The sequence below is a fragment of the Archocentrus centrarchus genome, chromosome 11, assembly GCF_007364275.1.
Source record: "Archocentrus centrarchus isolate MPI-CPG fArcCen1 chromosome 11, fArcCen1, whole genome shotgun sequence".
Taxonomy (NCBI): domain Eukaryota; kingdom Metazoa; phylum Chordata; class Actinopteri; order Cichliformes; family Cichlidae; genus Archocentrus; species Archocentrus centrarchus.
Genome location: NC_044356.1, coordinates 20,069,393 through 20,092,572, shown reverse-complemented (window position 1 = coordinate 20,092,572; position 23,180 = coordinate 20,069,393). Strand labels below are relative to the sequence as shown.

General features: G+C 39.8%; 2 protein-coding genes across 3 annotated transcripts in view; one reads left to right on the top strand and one right to left on the bottom strand.

Annotated features, from left to right (window-relative positions):
* The window catches only part of elp2 (elongator acetyltransferase complex subunit 2), a 33,215-nt gene extending 21,716 nt beyond the window's left edge, over nt 1-11,499 (top strand). For both annotated transcript variants that reach the window (XM_030740856.1, XM_030740855.1), the window contains exons 16-22: nt 1,236-1,293; nt 2,254-2,326; nt 4,643-4,835; nt 9,010-9,131; nt 9,277-9,416; nt 9,847-9,960; nt 10,655-11,499. In XM_030740856.1, coding sequence (XP_030596716.1) covers nt 1,236-1,293; nt 2,254-2,326; nt 4,643-4,835; nt 9,010-9,131; nt 9,277-9,416; nt 9,847-9,960; nt 10,655-10,850 — 896 coding nt within the window. In that variant the 3' untranslated portion in view covers nt 10,851-11,499. The remainder of the gene's footprint in view (nt 1-1,235; nt 1,294-2,253; nt 2,327-4,642; nt 4,836-9,009; nt 9,132-9,276; nt 9,417-9,846; nt 9,961-10,654) is intronic.
* A 10,136-nt stretch (nt 11,500-21,635) lies between these two features.
* gabbr2 (gamma-aminobutyric acid (GABA) B receptor, 2) overlaps nt 21,636-23,180 on the bottom strand; it is a 184,085-nt gene continuing 182,540 nt past the window's right edge. The window contains exon 19 of the mRNA XM_030741877.1: nt 21,636-23,160. Within this exon, the coding sequence (XP_030597737.1) occupies nt 22,995-23,160 (166 nt within the window). The 3' untranslated portion in view covers nt 21,636-22,994. The remainder of the gene's footprint in view (nt 23,161-23,180) is intronic.

Sequence of the window (23,180 nt, the reverse complement as noted above, 5' to 3'; positions counted from 1 at the left end):
CTTTTCGACCTAATGTGCCCCTCACTGCCGCACATGTATAAATGCCTGCGCAAATGACATCGGCCACGTTTACTAGTCTGACCTGGTAATCTTTACATGTCAGAGAGGTCTGAAAGCGTGCTGTCACATTGACAGATTAGCATCCACAAGATTATAACTGCATAAATCTCTCTCACTCTCTCTGTCTCACTAATATTTGATTGGTTTTGGTTGAACGCCATAAACGGCAATAACAAAATTTGGGGGGAAAAAAAACAAACTACATTTGGTATGAGACTCCTGCTTTCAGTCTCCCTCTGCCCAAACGAATCTCATAGAGAGCCTCAGATCAAATGTGATCAAATATTTCTTTTTTTTTGCATTCTGCAGAATTTTTGTTGAAGTTTTAGCAAAAGGAGAAGTTGTTGTTCTAATTTTCATTGTTTATAAGTCTTTGAGTTTATTGCATACCCACAGCATCAGACATCAGCAGAATTAAAAAGCATGAGTTGCACTCATTTATTCACGCAGCACAACACCTGTAAGTTGATTAATTACTTATAATAAATTATCCCTGACATGAAGACAAGATCGATCAGGATCGATCATAGCAAATGAGAATGTGTGTTTCACTTCAAGTGAGCTTTCACACACAGTCACAGTTTATAAGCTACAGTTTAATAATCAGTCTACTACGGTCTGGTGTGTGTGGGTACACCACTGTAACTATATATAGGATGTGGCTTCTCAAACTATCAGAGCAACTGCTAACATGTAGCTGTCTCCCAGTGTAGCACTTGAGTAGTACATATGTAGTGTGTAATGTCATACAAATACTGTTGATGATGTGAGTATGTCTTAATGCTGTTACTGTAGTGGATTAATGAAGCCAGAAAGGGCTTTACTAACTCTTTATGATGTTTTAAGATCTTTCTTTTCTACTTAATTTGTGTGGATGTCAGATACACACACACACACACACACACACACACACACACACATTAAATGTCCTGTCTGTCACTTGTAGTGTTAACAGTACAGGGATTTAAAAGAGGACAATTATAATAGTCGTTCCTCATTTATTAAATTGGAAACTGACTGTATAATTATTTTTGAACAACTAAGGTTTCAGGGCCTGCAATGAGTTATGGAAAGATTTTGAAGTCTTTTGTTAACTATTTGTATTTTGTGTGTGTGTGTGTGTGTGTGTGTGTGTGTGTGTGTGTGTGTGTGTGTGTGTGTGTGTGTGTGTGTAGAGCCACCACCAGAGGATCATCTTCTCCAGAACACACTTTGGCCTGAGGTTCAGAAACTGTGAGTGTTTAAATGTAATCTTTGCATTTATTTTCAGTTACCTGATGTAAGAATAACCAGAGTAAGTAAAAATGCTCTGAGATACGTGGTGCCATATTTGTGGTTCTTATACTTTCCTTTTCTATAAAGACATCACAGTTTCTTTGTCTTCTAGTGAAAGGTTTCTACTGTATCTGAAAATAATAGACTTCCCTAAATGCCCTTTTTTGTTACTCCCCACTTCCAGCAGGCATATTCATCAGCCAGTCAGAATCCAGTTTCCTGGCTTCCCATGAGCCACCTCTTCAGATTGAATATATTGCCTCAGTTTGGCCAGTGTTAAATCCATTTACCGGTCAGTCCACCATAAACGTGACATACGGCACAGCCATTTATTTGAAGTGCGGACATTGTGCGTGTGTTGAAAAGCATTTTTCTACCTTCACTTGGCTTCATCCCTTGAATCATTTAGTGCAGAATAGAAACATTAAAATGAGTAAGTGACTGAATTATTTTTTGTGGCATAAATAATTCTCTCCCTGTTGTGGCCAAATTGCTGCAGTGTTTCAAAGCTCCCTGGTAGGGGAGGAAATTCTTTCCACCGAGTTGCAGACTGCAGTTTCAGCTTGTTGGCATTTTAAAACAACCAGGTGATAGCAAGCTAAAAGCAATTAGGCTGTGAGTGATTAGCTAGAGCATCATCATTGTTCATCTCTGTCAGCAGGAGAAGGACTAGTCATCACAGATCAGTATTTTAATTTCACACTCTAATTATTTACCTGTCAGCAAGTGGCGACAGCTCGAGCCTGGAAGCTTGTTGGAGTGACACTTTGGAATAAAAGAATACTTAATTTACTGTCACACTGGGAGCACGTCCTCTGTTCCGGCTCCATGTCTGTCTTTAACATCCTGTCTGTCCTTCCATATAGTGCGAGTTGCTGTTCATGATTAGCCTCTGTATGATTGTCCCCCTGTCCACAGGTATGGGCACGGCTTTGAGATGTTCTGTCTTGCATCTGACAGCACCAGGACAGTGGTGGCATCTGCATGCAAGGTCAGTGTGATAAGCTCCAGGCCAGACAGTATGTCACAGTCAGCACTGCAATTGCTGTTGAAAGTTTAATTACAGCCATCATGCAAATGAATGCCAAGCCAATATCAGGCTTTCAACGATTTCTTTGACCTCTTCTTTTTTTCGGGGCTCAATGGTTGGACAAAACACCACCTTTAGGAATAAAAAGTTTTTTGTTTTGTTTTTTTTAAAATACATACAGGTTTAAAATTATACATAGAACACACAATATAATTCTGGGTTGATATTTGATATTTCTAGGCACAGTGTTTCACAGGGTTTTATGGAATCCTGTGGAAAAGTAACTACCCATCATTCAGTAGCTTGTAGAGCCACCTTTAGCAGCAGTAACTTAAAGTAATTGCTTTCTGTATGACTTTATCAGTTGTGAGGAATTTTGGCCCACTCTTCTTTACAGCGTTGCTTCAGTTCATTGAGGTTTGCGGGCATTCGTTTATGGACAGCTCTCTTAAAGTTCTGCCACAGTCTGAGATGTAGCTCTTGGGCTTTTTGCAATTTCTCTGAGGATTGCACCCTCTGACCTTGGGAGGAATTTTCTGGGAGGTCCACTCTTGGGAAGACTGTGGCATTGTGTTGACACACACCCTAATGCTCCAGACCAGCAAACTTCTAAAATTTCTGCTTTTATAGAGGTGCTCTCAGTTGCTGATGATCAGTTAATCAAGTGCATTTGATTAGCAGCACCTAGCTGCTACTTACCCTCTTAATTCTTTTGGAAGCACCAAGGGGTACTTACTGCATAGACCTGTTAAAACTTTCTCTTTCGTGTGACTGTAAGCACAGTCTACATATTTCTACATATTTTCAATAGAACAGGATGGTTTGAAGTTATGTTGAAGCATTTTGAGGTATTCTTCCTTAATAACTACATCCACTTGTGTCAGTTCCACTGGTTCCACAGCCTCAGATCATGATGCCTTTACTTCACCAGATTTATTTGTCAGGTTACCTAAATATGTGCAGTTTTCTTACTTGAAAGAGATTTTTGCTTCTACCCAAAGATGTTTAACTGGATTCCACTCAATGACAAGCAAATTTCTTTTTTTATTTCCTTTCCTTTTTTTTTTTTTTTTTTTTTTATTTAACAGTTCAGTTAGATGATTCTATTTATTCCATTTGTTTTTTTTTTTTACACTAGTCATTGGGTCATTGGGTCTTTAGGTGGAAAACCTTTAAATCAAAAACCAGAAAAACAGAGAAAAATACCACCTATATGTTATTAAAAAGAAATACCAATATCCAGTTGTATATGACTACACATATTACACAAATATTGTGAACCATTCAACTTCAGTGTCTTATGCTGCTTAATTTGTCCATTTTTTCTTACATTAAATGTGAATAAAATTAATTCCCAACTATGAGCACATCATACAGTATTGTGTCATTTTACTTCATTTTTTTTTTTACCATATATCCATAATATACTGTAATCAACTTTGTATGACCTAACTGTATTTTAAATACAATTAATAGTAGTGTTTTATAATCATCATTCTCAGTGCTTCTGCTTGACAACTTCCGGACTGCTGCTGCGCTTGTCACTGCATGGCTCATTTTAAATGCTCCAGGTGGCAAAGCAGACAGCAGATCAGTTCTACCTGGTTTGCTTTCCAGTCTGTAAGTTTAGTTATTTTCCTCTAGGTCCCAATATTTTCCCAACCCCCAGTCTGACACGACACTTGTGGCCAAATGACTTGGCAAAGGCTTTTTTTTTTTTTCTTTTTTCTCCATCCATGTGTTCAGCTACAAACATTAGTCAAACTTGAAAGTGTTCATTTTGGAGCCAGGTCTTCTTTCTTGGACAGCAGCCTCTCCATACACAGCAATGTAAAAGTCATTTGAGAGTAGACCGTGATAATGATGTCCAGCAGCTTCCAGTTCAGGGTAGCTAATTCTTTTACTCTTAAAGGTCTATGCTGTGTAATCTTTCAGCTATAGAAAAAGGTCATGCTTAAAATCAGAGCTGATTATCATATGACACACCAGGCATGGTTAAACTGTGGTGTCACTCAAGCATCGATATGGTATGTTATGTTTTACACATCTCTACAGGTTTTCTAACCAACAAAATCCTTTGCATAGCTTTCAGGTAGAAAGCATTTTTTTCCAATACAGAAGTTACATTCTGTAGTTCTTTAGAAGACAAAGATAAGACCAAGAGAAAAATGGAAAGAACATAGAAGTAGCACATAAAGTAAACACAGGTTCTGTTTTGAAGTATTAAAGTTGTGTATTTTCTGTCTGATGATAAACTGACCTGTACTGTCTTCCCAGGCATCTAAAGCTGAGCACGCAGCAGTGCTGCTGTGGAGTACAAACACATGGCGTCAGCTGCAGATTCTTCCATGTCACACTCTCACAGTTACCCAAATGGCCTTCTCCCCTGATGCGCAGCTCCTATTGGCTGTTTCGCGAGATCGCACTTGGTCATTATGGAGACGGAACCTGCCCGCACCTGAAAGTCCAGGTGAGAAATGAGGACAGCAGCTACTAATAAGGAGTCTACCTTAAAGGATTATTGTTTGTTTTTCAAATGCAGTGTGACTCAGGATGAAACGTTAGTTCCTCATAATGCTTTGTAAATAAATTCAGTTTAATTAAAAATGTGTTTGAGTGAATATTAAGAAAAGAAGACAATACTGGAGCTCTTCTGGCACACATAATTGCTCCCCTGATTCTAAATAATTAAAATAAGGTAAACCCACAGAGCAGATTTGTTCCAAATTTAATTTCAAGTCAAGCTGGCCGTATTGGAAGGACTCCCTTCATTAATACTATGAAGAGCCAAACAAATGATGCACTGAATGAAACTAGTCCAAATGAATCTAATATAGGAAAGATTTGAAACTGACCAAAGTAAACTGTTCTGAAATGAACATTTAACTACTTACTGCCCTCCTCTCAGAGTTATAATCACCAGTTTGTAGGTGAAGCATTGATTTGAAATAGGCTTTCAAATCAGCAGTTACCATGCAGAATACATCAGAACAAATCTGTGTGTTCTGGTATGAAGCTGGAAAATTCTGAACAAATTGAATAAATGCAGATATAATACATGCTGTAATAGCCTCACATGCCCTGATGAAGACAAACCACAGTATAGATTCATGCTAAAATGGGGATTTGTGATATCGGGGGTATGGCTCTGTGGGGCTCTGATTTGTGAAATTGTAGAGAGAAGTGAATGAGTAAAAAAAAAAAAAAAAAAAAGTTGCAGATACATGAAGGATTTGTGAATGTGAAGTGGCCTCTGTGTGTTTGCCAACTTCAGCCAAAGCCACACAAACTGTCTTTTCCACTTTTTGTGGTGTTTATGGATCAGTGTAGGTGCTAAAATGTTTAAAAAGTGTGATGTTCAGATTTTGTGCTGTGTGCAAAAAGCCAGTTTAACCCATAAAAAACATGCTTTGATGCTTCCTCGTAGTAGGTGTGAGATTTCTTTAGGCAGTGTGAGAGCTGGTGTCTTGCACTAAAAGGGTTGGCAACCCTGCCTGACTTGAATGACTGAAAGCATATTTCAGTCATTATTTAAAATATTAAGACCAAATTTAAAAGAATGTATACACTGCTGAAGATGGAGGTAATGAGGTTAGATGTCCCCCAATTACCTTGAAGAGTAGTTGTGCTGCAGTCAGCTACTGATAACCCAGTAACAGTAATTTAAAACCCAGCAAATACTGCAAATATCAATTGAAAAGTCTCAGTTGTAGCTCCCACTCAGTCATTTTTGTCTATTTGGTTTGACCTTTACCCTCCGTGTGACTTAACTCAGTGGTTTTGACATGGTCAGAGAAACAGATTTGTCTCTCTAAGGTCAACACTGTCAGCATTCACAGAGGGCGAGGTGTGCCTGAGTGAGATATCATCTCAGGATCCGAATCCTAAACAATCCCATGGAACAACCAGGCAACAAAACAGGGTTTCCTATTTCAGTCCTACTAATTGTGTTGTCATGAGCATTTGCTAAAGTGTTACTTTTTGCTTTGATTTTAAATTATTTTCTACACGTCTGCATGTGTAGAAATGCCAGTGTGATACTAAACTCCCCTTATATAACTAATGTTTCCTACAGTTTGGTTTTTAACAATCTTAAAAATATGTTTGTTGATTTCATTTTATTACATAATCTGTGTTGCTTAGATTCTAACTTATCACATTATCAACCGCTTACATCTGGTTGGTCCCAGATTTATTCTTCTGCATGACAGAATGCATGACTAATGAGGAAAAAAATGCACTCTGCCACAACTGGTATGAAGCTGTGATCCAGACATTTTAGTTTTTCGCTCATCCAGCAGAAGGATCATCATCAGACTGGCCATCCGTCCATCCACACTTCCCAATAATCACTACTCGCTCTACAGTATTGATCAGAATACTCAAAGTCAAGAATGCTCAAAGTCAAGGTCACATTTGTCATTTTATGAGCACTTTTCAAAGTCAGTAACGTAAGATTCTTAATGTTGATACATTTCAAATTAAAAACTGATGTTGCATACCACTTGTGTCCTGTTAGATCATCTTATTGGTCATTATCATGGAGGGAGTGGTCCTGTTGGTTGACTCCCACATTAGGAAAGTGTTGCCTTCCTGTCACCATTTTGCTAACATCAGTACATGTATTCATGCTTTTTATGGTCATGGTTACCACTGACTGTGCAGTCATACTAATAACTGTGTAGTCATAATACTCCTGAATTCAGAGGCTTCCATTTAGTGATGAACTGGATTAGATTGTGCTAGATATGACAATTTGTGAGCCTCCTTGACTTCTCAGTGGATATTAATTTTCATTAGTTTGTGCAGTACAGCCAAGAAATGACAAGAAAACTGTCTTGCTGTACACATTATAATAATCTATGAGTTGTGATGGATTGTGAGCTAGATGAGCTACTGCGTCATTGATGTGATTTTCTGGAATTACATGAAGAGACAGAAATAACTCACAAGTTCTCCAATGAGACGCACCTGTGACTTTGTACCTTGCTGATAAGCATAGCGGTATTTTTGAAAGCATTCAGCTTAAAATGTTTTGCACAGTACAACTTAATAAAATGTGTGTATATCTTTAGAAGCTGAATCATGTTTTATCATGTTAAAATTCGTCCAAAAACAACACAAAAAAACTTGGATCTTGGATTTCTGTTGGCCTGAGTCCTGTGTAGAGCTGTCGCTGTTGTCAACAAGCGTGTGTTCGTGGAGAGGTTGTTTGTATGAGAGAATCTCAGCACACAGACTCTACAAATAACTCAATCCTGCATTTAAGGTGAACAGAACATGACATTTAAGCCCTAAGGATTACCTCCCCCTGCACCTGGTAAAGCATCTCCTGTTTCTCTTGGCTTCTCAGGATGGTGTTAATGGGCATTGACAGAAGCGTCCCGCACTCTCCTGTTCGCCTGAATGGTGGGCTGCGCAGAGGCAGGGTGGTGTGTGTGTGTGTGTGTGTGTGTGTGTGTGTGTGTGTGTGTGTGTGTGTGAGAGAACATGTGTGTATGTTCTTAAGAGAAATAGGGAGGGAACAGTGTTTTTTTTTTTTTTTGAGGGGTGGGGGGCTTCCCGTCTGTTCTTGTTGGCTGCTGAATCACTCAAGGTGATTGTGAAGAGCACACACAGTCTCCTAGCTTAGACTAGGGAAGGTTAAACGAAGTCAGAGCTGATCAAACAAGTTGACTCCCACTATTCACACATCTTCTGCCTCCTACCTGGTTTGCCTCAGCATGCCCTTCCACCTCCCTCTTTTGTTTCAAAGACATTGTCACCCTTCTTCTTTTTTTTTTTATTAAACTTGAGTGGCCTTTTATATGTTCTCCTATTTATTCTCCTTGATATCTTTTGTGTGTTATCTCAAACTGAACATACCTCCTGTGTAGCCTCTCTGGGTATTTATTTATTTGTCTCCAGTCTCCATCTGTCTGCGATGTGATGTGGCTCAACAGCCAGTCATGTCCCCCAGGGCCCCCAGATGATGGTGTTAATAAAAGAATGTACCAAACAACACACCCATGAGTATGTAAGTGTGTTTGTGTGTGTATTGTGCAGGAGGAGGATCCTGTGAACACAAAGACCTGATACTTTGCTTAACTTGGACTTTTGTGGCAGTGCTGATGTTTTACAGTATTCATGGTAGATGGTTTTGTGTGTGTGTGTGTGTGTGTGTGTGTGTGTGTGTGTGTGTGTGTGTGTGTGTGTGTGTGTGTGTGTGTGTGTGTGTGTGTGTGTGTGTGTGTGTGTGTGTGTGTGTGTGTGTGTGTGAGTGAGTGAGTGAGAGCGAAAGTGCCAGTGGAGAGCAGGGCTACTGCAGACATGCAGGCAGCCAGCTGCCAGTGGCATACAAACAAGCTCTCTGGGGAAAACCAATCTGGAGGCTGAAATGACTTAGGCTAGGGAAATAAACAGCAGCAGGTCATAAACCAAAACTGACTGAAATAGAGGGCTGGAATGAGGTTCTCTGTCTTGTTCGGTTGTTTATTTGTCGCTCGGGAGAGGCTTTGTTGCTACTGAGCTGTGTGGCAGGGATCTAAACGTGCTGATGTCATGCTGCAGTAATCATAACACAAAGTTTTGCCACCAGCTCATCCTCTGTTGGAAGAGTGTTGTGTATAAAAAAATAGATTGTTCCTGCTTTTGTTTCCATATAGAGCCCTTGTTCTCGCTGTATGCGCACACGGGGAAGGACACAGCTATACACAGTCGAATCATCTGGTCATGTGACTGGAGCCCTGACAGCAAATTCTTTGTGACATCGAGTCGGGACAAGAAGGTAACTATTAAATGGCCTAGTTATAAAACAAACACAAGACAGATGTATGAGATTATGCTTTGACAGTAATAAGACCTGGTTGCACACTGAGTTTTAGCTGCTTTGTTTTTTTCAATACAAGATTTGTGTGTCTGTGTGTGTCCAGGTGATTGTATGGGGCCCGTGTATATTGGACTCTGGAGACCCTGTGCTTCCTCCTGAGATTAAACCATGCTCTTCCATCTTGGATGTGGGCGATTCTGCTACCGCTGTAGCTTTCTGTCCTGTCCTCTGCTCTAATAACAGGTTTGTGTTATGTCCAGGTATACACAACTCTCCTCATATTGACTGTCCAGGTGTTATGTCTGCCTTCAGTATTTTGGATATTTGCTTCAGTAATTTAAACTATTTTAATTTCACTTAAACTGATCATCAGTTAACTGATTGTTTAATTTGTTTAGAAGCTGTTTAGCTTTGGAAAACCTCACATAAATATATCTGCTTAATTTAAACTCATGACATGACAATGTGTGACACCAAACTGCTTGACAATCTCATCTAAAGACCCAGGAGGTTCATTAAAATACTGGGCTGGAATGGAATTTAATATTGTGAAAGTGTCTAACTCTTGTGCTGAAGAGTGACAGTACTGGTTCAAGACATCTAGGTCAGAGCAAAGGGAAACAAGGTCTGCTCTGAAGTTATACTTTGTTGTGTTTCCTTCCTATTTTCACAGCTACCTGCTCGCAGTTGGCCTCGAGTGTGGCAGGATCCGGCTGTATAGGTGGACCCCTGGCAGCGAGCCTGCTGGAGGAGATGACTGGAGCTGCTGTGGAGAAACAGACACCTCGTATCCTTACAACACATGTGTAGTTCATCTAAAGTTTTTCATATGCAGGGCTCCATTACACTTGTAGTACATGTACATTTTATCACAGTATCGCTGTGAGGCGAGGTAGGTACACCTGTTCAGCTGCCTGTTAATGCACATGTTTAATGAGCCAATCACACAGCAGCAACTCATTGCATTTAGGGATGTTGGACATGCTCAAGATGACCTGTGACCTGCTGAAATTTCAATTGAGCTTCAGAATGGGGAAGACAGGTGATTTAGGTGACTCTGAATGTGGCATGGTTTTTGGTATCAGATGAACTGCCCTGCTGGCATCTTCCCACACAACCGTCTCTGGGATTTACAGAGAACGGTCTGAAAAAGAAAATATCCAGTGATATCTGGGTGAAAATGCCTTGTTCATTACAAACATCAGAGGAGAATGGCCAGACTGTTTCCAACTGATAGGAAGGCAACAGTAATTCAAAGAACTTCTTGTTACAACCACGATATCTCTGAATGCACAACACATTGAACCTTGAAGCAGGTGGGCTACAGCAGCAAATTTTATTTCGTGTGGTTATTTAATTTACAAAAACGATGGTTTGGTGTAAAACAGATGTGAAATCAGTTGTCTATTTTGTCTTGAAAGCTTGTTTTGTCATCCAGACAAGTATTCTGTTGTCTCCTTTCATCACACATCCTCTCACAGACAAAGCCACACTTTGGCAGTAAAGAGGCTCTGCTGGAGGCCCAAGACTGGCCGAGCAGGTCGAGGGAACAGCAGGAAGGATGGACAGAGTGACAGAGAGAGTGAAATCGAGGAGGAGAGCTTCTGGGTCCAGCTCGCCACCGCCAGTGCCGACCACTCTGTCAAAATCTTCAACATCAACAAACAGGCTCTTTAGCACCACCAACACTGACACTATTATGTCTCTCACACCCAGAGAGACACTTTGACTGAGGGCCACGGGCCTGACTGAGGCACCGAGGCCACAGCTGCTTGCTGGCAAGCCATGCAGTCCCTGTGACAGCCAGTTAAGTCATGGGTCAGTCACAGGACAAACCCACAGCACACATGCCCTGCAGTCTGTCTGCACAAAGCTGAACGGATTTGATGGGTGGAAGCAAGATGGTAAAAACACCCTGACCTTAGGGTGGTATTTTGCTTAGACACTTCAGAGTGTTTTAGATTCAAAGAAGAAGACTCAGCAGGATTCCTATACAGACTGCATATTTATACAGGTCATCTAAGCAAGCATTCACATGGTGAACTGTATTCTTGAAGCAACAAATCAAATCCGCTTGCTCAGAGTACCATCAGACAGAGCTTGTGTTGCATGTTTGTGCCTTGTGACCAGTTGATTCAATGTATTTTATGTGAACAGTATGATGATGATTAAAGATTTAAGACCACAAATGTGTGTAGGTTGTATGCTTGTAGTGCAGCCATGCATACTAGTGTACAGCAGTGACGTATGAGTACTACACACATCCTTAAAGGATCACGTTTTAATCCACTGCAAACGAGTGTATTAAAAATAACTGTTTTGCAAATATTGTGGCTTTGTTTTGACTTTTTAATATAAACATAAATTCTATAATTTGGTGCATTCATTGTCATATTTTTGCAAAAATTCACATTAATGCTTTTACAAAAGAAGTCCAAAATTCAGCTTGGAAAAGATCACCAGCTAAGTCTTTAGCAAGTTTCACATACTGTAGTTATTTTTTCATGTTTCTTGGAAAACTAAAGCAGGTAAAATACTTGTCTGTGGCCAGCCCATTATTTTCACTTTTATCAAATTCATTTAAATTTATTTAAATGATCAAATATTTGAATTCTGATTGAGTAATAAAATGTAACAAATGTTAGTGAATAGGAGGCTGTACATTCTGACCTCATCTCCTTTTATCTCTATTTGGTTCTCCACCAACTTCTGAGTGTAAAATCCTGCTCTTAAGTAGTAAAACTCTCTACTGTGTTCATCAGCTAGTTTCTATCTTGTTGATATTTTATGCTGGGCAGGAAGAATACTGTAGGTTTAATGGAGCGTTTTTCACATAGCAACCTTGTGTTAATCAAAATGAAAGCGCTAAGAATCAAGAGTAACTTTACACCTCATAAAAATCCAAAAATGACCTGCTAAAATGCTGGTTAAAGGATGCTAATTCCCTGTGGGTTTCTCACTGGGAGTGATTTTTATTTTAAATAAAGCTGCATAAAATCACGTGATCCACTGCCAGTTAAAAAAAAAAAAAAAATTGTTTTGAGGATCTTTAAACTGAAGCTGTTACGTTACACCAGATTAAGGTGAATCTAAGCAGGGCTGGTTTTGAACCCTGCAGGTTTTGATTTAGAGTATATCTGCTTTTGGACAACAAGGATCTGAACAGAATTCTCAAGGACAGGAGAAGTCCATATCACGGATTTACTGTGAGCTCTGCCGTATGTGTCGTTATTATATATTGGCCATAAATTTATCTGAAGGAGACTGTAACTACTGGCCATAACTCTCCCTCTAATCACATATCCTGTTAAGTGCGGAGGCATCAGTCAACCCAGGCCACACATTGCTCCTCCAGGAAACGGCTGTTTTTCAAAAAGTAAAATGAGGTTTTGGGACAAGGTGGCGATTTCTCAGGAGACTTTCCACATCATATATAGCAATGTAATTATTACATCATTATTGGTACGTTTCAGTTTAAACATTAATGATGATCTTGTTATGGATTTTCAAGAGCACATTTGTGATAGGCGCTCTTATGGCTCTTTGCGCTGCCTAGCATATTTAATACATGAGGCATATATGCTCACATGTTCTCTCCAGTGTGACCCTGATCACTCATCTGAGGTTGGATTACGCAAATATGATATAGACAGATTAAAAATCCTTTAATGCTGAAGATTAATAGGAAAAATTGTGACCATTCACTCAGTAAATAAACCACTGAGTGACCTCAGGACTGCTGCTTTAGATGGAGATTGAACAGGGGAATACTTGGGATGATTAAATCATCATGCCTTAGTCTTAGTCTCTGTCCTCCCAGGTGAATAGTCACAGATTTTAATGAATAAATAAGAACACAGGTTAAATGATGACATTTCAGTCTTTGTATGATGGCCAAAAAATGTTCCTTCAGGAGAAAGCAGTTCCGGGCTCATTGTTAGTTTGCTCTCTGTGTCTGTGTACTATGTAAACACTGTTCCCTTGGTAGTGTTTCTGAATGAGTCACATATCAGAAGAAGATATTGTGTTAGGTTGAGGTTTTTGTTTTCCCACCTGAAAGTAAAGGACCAGGTCATTTATGGTAAGATACACTTGAAATTAGTTGTGCAAAAGGTGTGGGCTGTAGAGGTGGATAAAAAAACAAGCAAACAAAAAACAGACATTACATCCAAACGTCATTATTACAAAATCAAAAATGAAAATAAAAAAATAAAGTTTTGAGCCTTTGAAACTCCAGACATGGACTTTTTTTTTTGGATTTGGGGGGGCAACTCCCCTTTGATTTTTACTGGCAGGTCATATATGGAAATTAAATATCAACGCTCTCAGCCATATATGAAATCAGATGACACTTTAATGTGTACAGTATACTTAGAATCAAGTACTTCTGTGGTACCTAGGTATTTGAGGGCTACTGCCAACGTGCTGATTTTGAGCAGATATAGTTTAGCCTGTCTCCACTATCACAGCATGTTAACATTTGCTAATTAGATTAATGCTGACGGGAATGTCCTAAACCAAAGTGCCAGACAGACTGAACATTTCAGCAGATAATGCTAGACAGAAGAGTTGTTTAGAAATTTCACTCCAGGCTACAAATGTCACCTCATGGTAGAACTAGATGAAATGTCGGTGAGGGGGGGGGGGTGTCATTAAAGCGATTAGGATCAGGACAATGTGTCCTAACGTACTAATCACTTTGGTGGGTGTAGGCTTTGGGTTTGAAGCAGTGAAGCAGTAGTGCCTGAAACCTACATTCTTTTACCAGCAGAGGGAGACTCTTCTGACTGCAAAGGGAAAAAAAAAAAAGAAAAAAGATTTTACTGAGGAGAATTTCCCAAATCCTTTCATGATTTATGACCTCTTTATAAATTTCCTGATGACTTTAGGATCTCAGCTGCTTGTTTGAAGTCTAGTAGAGGACTAGTTTGACTAGTTTGGTGTATTGTAATACACCACAATGCTCACTTTGTAAACCAATGGGTCACGTCACAGTCAATGTGCCCATGTGCATTCTTCTGTATCGGCTCCTCTCTATTACAGTCTTCAGATCAATGATGTTTAATATGCGTGCAGGAGTTCGATAAATTGGATAGAGTACTGGCTTGTATACTTTCCATTTTATTCTCCAGCCAGGCTTAATTTCTGCAATGGAGCCATCACGTGAAGGAGGATGTTTAGACGCTTCCCTTCCACTGACACTTAGGTCAACTTAATCAATCTGTCTTCCATTTGCACAGCGCGATCCCACTGAGACAAGCGAGAAGGTCATGAAGCATTTACACAGACTGGAGCATGTCTTCCCGCCAAAGCCGTTTCTGTGAAATGTGTGGATATCTTTGAATCAGTAAGCAGCAGCGCTGGCATCGGCTGGATTTAAAAGCTTTATTCACTTGATGTTGCTCATTCACTTGATCACTTGATGTCCTGCTGAGTTGTCTGAAACACAATTATAGCCATCACAAGGTTAACAGTTGTCCTGCAAAGTCCTTTGGTGGATCTGAAAATTAAATGAATACTGAATCTACTGGAAATTGAAAAGTTTCCCCTTAAATCGGAATATTACACAGAACCACTGGCAATACTGGGGCATTCTTTAATGTAGAGCACTGACAGACTCCAGTTTTTTTTTTAAATCAGTGACTTACTTAACAGTGTCAGAAATGGACTTTTTAACCAGTATTTGTATAACGTACAATACTGTACAAAGGTCTTGAGTCTCCTCTCTTTTCTTAATATTTTGCTAGATAAATGGGAAATAGATGCAGTGATGGTGCAAAAATACTATTTTATGCCTGTCAGACTGTGTTATCTTTGGCATTTTCCATAGATTCAGCCAAAGAAATGAGAACAGATTATGTGCTTTTGTGACAGGCCGCAAGTGGCAAAGTGCCTAAAAGATACAATTTAAAATCGGTTCTTTGCTAAGTTTTCTGTTATATAGAAACGCAACACTGGTTCAGTTGTAAGGTATGAGAACTGGCCTCAAAACGAATGAAAAAAAACAGCCAATGTCCAAAGACAAACTTTCAGAAAGCCTGACGAACTATTGCTGAAGAGCACTTTAAACCATTACAAGAAATTGGTTGCTTGGAAGTAAAATATAAAGATATGAGGTGAGGCTCAAGACTTTTAATAAAGTACATTTTCTAGAGGCTAAACATGAAGCCTTGGGTAAATTAAATCTGAATTTACATACTTTTCCGCCTCGATATTTATTACCTTGATGGGTTTCCATTTTCATTTTTAATCAGCAACAGCCAGATGACTTCATTCGGTCGGCCACAGTCCCGACCAGCTGCTCTACTGCTTCTCTGTGAGGAACACGGTGCCGCAGCCGCACCCAGGCTAAATATTTGTATATGATAAAGAAGGTTGTTTAAATGAAACACAAATGCAAAGACAAACACACAGTGACCCTGTCAGTAACACACTCTCCTTCATCCTGTTTGCCACTCGGTTCCTTCTCACAGGTCAGTTATGTATAAAACTCAATACATAAAAATACATAAAACTCAATAATTACAACTAATTGTGCCACCCCATGTCTTTTTGTAATATGGCAAGTTGGGCATCCTTAGTAAAAAAGAAACCTTTTGTAGTTATTTAATCAGAACATACAGTTCTGACACTTAACTAGCTCTTCACTGCTACAATTTGTTTTTCAGGAGGAGCTGAAAAATACCAGCAATTTCTTTGTTACTATGTTTTTTTTCCCCCCAAGTCCACAGACCACCCCATTTACAGCCAAGACAATAAGGGTTTGCTTTCTGTATGTAATTAACATCAGCACAATTTTTGTGTGACACTGTGAACAACATAAGTGCTTTTCCAGCAGTTTAGCTATTAGCCTAGAAGTGATAAAGATCTGTTATTAATTTGCACAACAGTAACTGAACATGTCACATACTGAGGTTGATTATCTCGTCAATAGTTTTACATCCTCACTGCGTATAACTTTGGATACTGTGGCTCCTCTGAAAAGGAAAGCTTCAAATCAGAAGTGCCTGACTCCGTGGTATAATTCACAAACGCACAGCTTAAAGCAGATAACCCGAAAGCTGGAGAGGGAATGGCGTCTCACTAAATTAGAAGATGCTCATTTAGCCTGGAAAAAGAGTTTGTTGCTCTATAAAAAAGCCCTCCGTAAAGCTAGGACATCTTACTATTCATCATTAATTGAAGAAAATAAGAACAACCCCAGGTTTGTTTTCAGCACTGTAGCCAGGCTGACAAAGAGTCAGAGCTCTGTAGAGCCGAGTATTCCTTTCACGTTAACTAGTAGTGACTTCATGGATTTCTTTACAAATAAAATTTTAGACATTCGAGAAAAAATTATTCATAACCATCTCAAAGATTATTCTTCATGTTCGGCTGCTTTCAGCACTGCTGGTATTTGTTTAGACTCTTTTGCTCCAGTTGATCTTTCAGAGTTAACTTCAATAGTTACTTCCTCCAAACCAGCAACATGTTTGTTAGATCCCATTCCTACTAGACTGTTCAAAGAAGTCTTTCCAATTATTGATGCTTCAATCTTAAAAATGATCAATCAGTCTTTATTAGTTGGCTATGTACCACAGACCTTCAAGGTGGCTGTAATTAAACCTCTGCTTAAAAAGCCATCACTTGACCCAGCTGTCTTAGCTAATTATAGGCCAATCTCCAACCTTCCTTTTCTCTCAAAGATTCTTGAAAGAGTAGTTGTAAAACAGCTAACTGATCATCTGCAGAGGAACGGTTTATTTGAAGAGTTTCAGTCAGGTTTCAGAATTCATCACAGTACAGAAACAGCATTAGTGAAGGTTACAAATGATCTTCTTAGAGCCTCTGACAGTGGACTCATCTCTGTTCTTGTCCTGTTGGACCTCAGTGCAGCTTTTGATACTGTTGACCATAACATTTTATTACAGAGATTAGAGCTTGCTATAGGTATTAAAGGTACTGCACTGCAGTGGTTTGAATCATATTTATCTCATAGACTCCAATTTGTTCATGTAAATGGGGAGTCTTCTTCAGACAGTAAGGTTAATTATGGAGTTCCACAGGGTTCTGTGCTAGGACCAATTTTATTTACATTATACATGCTTCCCTTAGGCAGTATTATTAGAAAGCACTGCATCAATTTTCATTGTTATGCAGATGATACTCAGCTTTACCTATCAATGAAGCCAGATGACACACATCAATTAGTTAAACTGCAGGAATGTCTTAAAGATATTAAGGCCTGGATGACCTCTAATTTCCTGCTTCTAAATTCAGATAAAACTGAAATTCTTGTTCTCGGCCCCACAAATCTTAGAAACATGGTGTCTAACCAGATACTTACTCTGGATGGCATTACTTTGGCCTCCAGTAACACTGTGAGAAATCTTGGAGTCATTTTTGACCAGGATATGTCCTTCAATGCACATATTAAACAAATATGTAGGACCGCTTTTTTGCATTTGCGCAATATTTCTAAAATTAGAAACATCCTTTCTCAGAGTGATGCTGAAAAGCTAATTCATGCATTTATTACTTCTAGGCTGGATTATTGTAATTCATTATTATCAGGCTGTCCTAAAAGCTTTCTGAAAAGCCTTCAGCTGATCCAAAATGCTGCAGCTAGAGTACTGACAGGGACTAGAAAGAGAGAGCATATTTCTCCCATATTGGCTTCTCTTCATTGGCTCCCTGTTAAATCTAGAATAGAATTTAAAATTCTTCTCCTCACATACAAGGTCTTGAATAATCAGGCACCATCTTATCTCAAAGACCTCATAGTACCATATCACCCCAACAGAGCACTTCGCTCTCAGACTGCTGGCTTACTTGTGGTTCCTAGGATACTTAAGAGTAGAATGGGAGGCAGAGCTTTCAGCGTTCAGGCCCCTCTTCTGTGGAACCAGCTTCCAGCTTGGATTCGGGAGACAGACACCCTCTCTATTTTTAAGATTAGGCTTAAAACTTTCCTTTATGATAAAGCTTATAGTTAGGGCTGGATCAGGTGACCCTGAACCATCCCTTAGTTATGCTGCTATAGGCCTAGTCTGCTGGGGGGGTTCACATAATGCACTGTTTCTCATTCACCTTATTTACTTTGTTTATACTCCACTCTGCATTTAATCATTAATTGATATTAATCTCTGGCTCTCTTCCACAGTTCTCTTCCCTCAGCCCAACCGGTCGCGGCAGATGACTGCCCCTCCCTGAGCCTGGTTCTGCTGGAGGTTTCTTCCTGTTAAAAGGGAGTTTTTCCTTTCCACTGTCGCCAAGTGCTTGCGCATAGGGGGTCGTTTTGACTGTTGGGTTTTCTCTGTATTATTGTAGGGTCTTTACCCACAATACAAAGCGCCTTGAGGCGACAGTTTGTTGTGATTTGGCGCTATATAAATAAAATTGAATTGAATTGATACTTATATGCACTTTTAAAATGCACAAGAGTAGATGAATCTGTCACTGTTCACACAGCCTGATGTGCGCCACATAATTCTGAAGAACAGTTGAGCCCATACAATCTCTATTTATAATGTTAGTGGCTATTAATAATTAGAGCAGCAGCTTTTTATTTACACTTGGGTTGTGATTGTGCCTTTAACCTTTGCTGTCTAGGTAGAAAGTAGTCTGCATCACAGCTGAGTCTTTGACACCAGTGAACTATTTTCTTTCTTCCATCTACACATCCACCAGGAACCATCCGTCCATCCATCCATGCATTTCCTTCTGCTTGTCTAATTCAGGGTCGCAGGGGCTCTGGAGCCCATCCCAGCTGCCATAGATTGAGAGGCCGGGCTACACCCTGCACAGGTTAGCAGCCAGTGCGCACACCTGGCTCGGGTGTTTCGCAGCCAGGCGGCCACCCAAGGGATTACTTGGTTGATCCTGCGAGTAGCAAATGTTTGTCCACCGGAAACCAGTTCCATTATATTCAAGAGAAGGCAGACATTTCTACAACTGAAAGGCGAAACACATAACTTTGATTCTGAGGTGAAGAGGCCTTTTAAAGTACTATATTTTGCATCATTATTAATTCTGAATGCACAAACTGATTTCTCCACAGACCACCTGCCTTTAAATCGAAATCCTGCCATCAAACAGTAACTGTACCTCATTCTACAACGTGCGTGAAGATAAAAACAAGCAACGCATGATTTTTCAGTCTCACTTTATTTAATGATGATGTGAAAAGTAAAGGCTGTCCATAACATTCAGACAACAAAAGAAGAATGGTTTTTTTTTTTGGGTTTTTTTGTATTTTTTTTTTCTCCCAAAGTCTCCCCATAACAACTAATGGCTCCAAAAATGTTCAGGTGTTCCAAGTGTGATACTTATTTTACACAACTTCTTCATATCTAGATCTCATCTGTACATAACATAGTTACAGATACTGTAAATAAAAAAATGACTTCCAAGTATCCTTGTGGCATTTTGTGAAACATTTTCCTATGTAAAAATGAAAATGTACGTAAAGATCTTTACATATACATATATATAGTTCTCTATTCTTTCTGTAATAAGAAAACAATTTATTGCCCCTCTTGAACATGTTGCATTTAACATAGGTTTTGTTTATCATCTTAAACTCTTAATTGAACTTAATGCCATGTGATACCACATATCAAACCGACAAAACAGTAACAGTATGGACCTCTGTGTTGTTCCACTTATATTATATTTGTCATATTACTATATTTTTGGACATGTATGTTTTGTGTTCTCCAGAAACCCTGATGATGACACATACAACGATATAATATATATACGTACATGTCACTTTGATCTTCAAACTGAAAGGTAAAAAGACCTGTGGCAAATACAAACCATCAGCATGACGTTATTCGATACAAGAATTTATGAGCCCTTGACCTTCCACGATTGCATCTGAACAGTTTTTCATTCAAAAGATTGAAATGGTTCATAAAGAATAAAAATCAGGGCACATTAAAAAAAACACCTGATGATCTGCATTTGGTATTTTTGGATGGACTTTAAAACAAAAAAAAAAAGAAAAATTATTTGATAATTTGGTAAATGCCAGGAGTGGTTTATTAAGACTGATCGTTTGCTACTACTTTCACTTTATTGCCCTCAGTGAATTGTTGCTAAACCAGTAGCATATTCGATATGATGACGTTGAGTTTATCCACTGAGAATCTTGGCATTGACGTGTGTGAGCTGATCAAAGAGGTTAAGAGGATCAACATCCATGAGCAAATACACCTAAAACCAAATTGCAGGTGAGAGGATGAAACTACAGAGTGGATTTGTCACAACAGTTGCAAAAACAGAGGTAACTCTGTGAATTATACATTTTATTTCATGCCGTCTTGAGAAAGCCAAATACCAAATATTCCATACATGGACACCATCATCAGGGTATCAGCAAATTGTACACAATCACATTTAATGTAATATATAAAATGTGCGGTTGGTTTCTTTTAGCTCCTGAAGGAAGAACCAACACTGTCTCTCACTCACTTGTCAAGTGATTGTGATTCTCTGGTTGGCAAAGGTGCAGGAGAAGCTGTGACTCCTTGGATATCTGTGCTCAGGGTTTTCCCTGCTCCTGTGCTCAGCAGGGGCTGGAAGGGGAGGAGCTCTCACAGGGAGTCACCGTGACATGTCCCACAGCAGGTGGATCCCTGCTTGCTTGTCTCTCGCTCCAACTCTGTGTCCTCCACTGGCCTTTCGAATGAAGACTGATGGACAGCGTTTATGTTCTGGCACGAGCTCGCACTAGGAGAAATCCACTCCAGCTGACGTGGAGCTTTTGCCAAGTACTCCTAAAACTGCCCCATTCGCTGAGGGATGGAATTAAAATTAATCTATGACACGTTGTACAATTTACAGATGTGCGGCCAATGTTGTGGGTCAGCGCATTTACCACTCTGTGTATGTACTGTGGGTCCTGCAGGCTACAATATAAGACAACAGGCACAGCGCTCAACAAACGCCTTAAAAACTAAAAACCAAGACACCAATGGTGAAACAATATGCTGAGAACAAACCTTCTCACGCTCGATAAAAAAGTCCTTTATTGTCCGGAGTCTTTGCTTGCTTTTCTCCCGCATGAGGAAAGTTTTACAAAAACTCTTGATGCTCAGTGCAGCCTCCTTGGGCTCAGTTCAGCGGCACTGAACATTACATTTCCATAGCAACTGAGGTATGTTCACTGTTGCTAAGCGTGAAGTGGTTTTTCATGACACTCGATATTATCTGTGAAGAAAGCCCTGTGTCTGTGCTGTATCACTGTGTCCAGCAGTGGCGACATCACCGTCTTGGAACCGTAAGCTACAGTCGGTATGGGGCTGATTACTTGAGACTCCCTTGTGTTTACTGTCTTTCCTACCACGCGTGGAAATTCAGGTCGACCGCTTAATCCAAACTAGCTGTGGAACTGGAAGACCTACATCCTTTCCACCATCACTCCTTGAGTTTGATTTCTTTTGACAAAGCAGCTTTATTCAGTTCAGAGTCTTGTGCCTTTTTTTTTTTTTTGCCATTGACTCCCCCCATCGCCCTGAACTGTGCTGGTTAGCTGTGAGGGCTGGATCAGACGGACATCTTAACAGTCTATGGAGACCCATCTGTGGGGATCAACATGACCAGGGCTGACACTAAAAGCATCTGATCTCATAAGGTGCTGTCACATGAGTGTGTCTTTGTGTGTGCACTTTTTGGCGTATTAACACACATGAAAGACATCTGTGGAACACTCTCATGGCATTCTGTTTTCTAACATATGCAGCCTTTGAGACTTTTTGAAAGGCATAGCACTAATATTCTGTATAACATGCTTTCTGAAGAGTAGGTTGTAAAGTATGAAGGCCTATGCAAAGTCTGATCTGAAATCTCTGACAAAAAAAGCAAAACAAAAAGCAGTGGTACAAATAAGCAAAGTGGAAAAAAAACAAAAACAAGTGCATCTTGCTTCAATTTAGAAAAATGGGCACTGGTGCATTTTCAGATTCTGCGACTCAGACTTTGATGTATCTTACTTTGCTGCCCATAAGCTAATTGATTAACAGTTACACAACAAATTTATATCTCTTTCATACATATGTCTAATTTGTAGGATGCCATGTTTTATAAGCTTTCATTTGAAACTGTCATGCCTACCCGCGTCTGTTACAAGCTTCACGCTTAGAACCAACTTAATTGTCCATTCACAGCATATACAAAGCTTACAGTACATCAATGTTAAAAATGATGATATTTACATGTCTGGACAGGATTTGGGAAGGAAACGAGCAGTAATTTGGATGATTTCCTTTGATAGGTTTTGCAAATTCCACATCTCCAAACCATTATCCAGTCACTGAATCAGTGAAATACTCAAGTTAGATGACAAACTCACATGTTGCTGCGAGCACATACATACAACAGATTAGGAACAGAAACAGACAATCCCCTCTGAAGCAGATAAGGCTACACATCAGATTAGGGCTGGTCCACCACTGCTATTGGGATGTTACTATATTTGTGCATGTGTGTATTTGTATATAGCCTATCTGTGTTTGACTGTGCATATGTGTATATGCCTAGGCAGGTGGGAGGGGCAGATGAACAAGGGGATGTTAATTAAGGGCGTTTTTAAGGGTCATCCAGTGCTCACTCTGTCTCCTCATACCCCATCCTGACTGAGGATATCAGTTTAGAAGAAGACCAAGGTGAAGAGGTATGAAGAGTGAAACTTTTCCCCCCTCCCTCTCTTCTCTCCCTGTCCTCCTCGATTCGAGACAAAATACGCACATACGCTGATGATATCAGTCTATTTGTTGTAGAAAAAAAGAATCACATATGTCTCCTCTGCAAAGAGCCAGGTGGGGGAGTGAATGAAGCTCACAGGCCAGAGACCATTACCCGGTAGGAGGGGGGCATGTGTCTGTGCCTTGGGCTGGAACCAGGGCTGCCATTAGGGCTGGTGCAGCTAGCATCTACCCCTCCTATGGAAGGTAAGTAGGCGTGGTGCAGGATGGGCAGCTGCAAAGACAGTCGACGCTGTATGCTGCAGATAGAGAAGGAAAG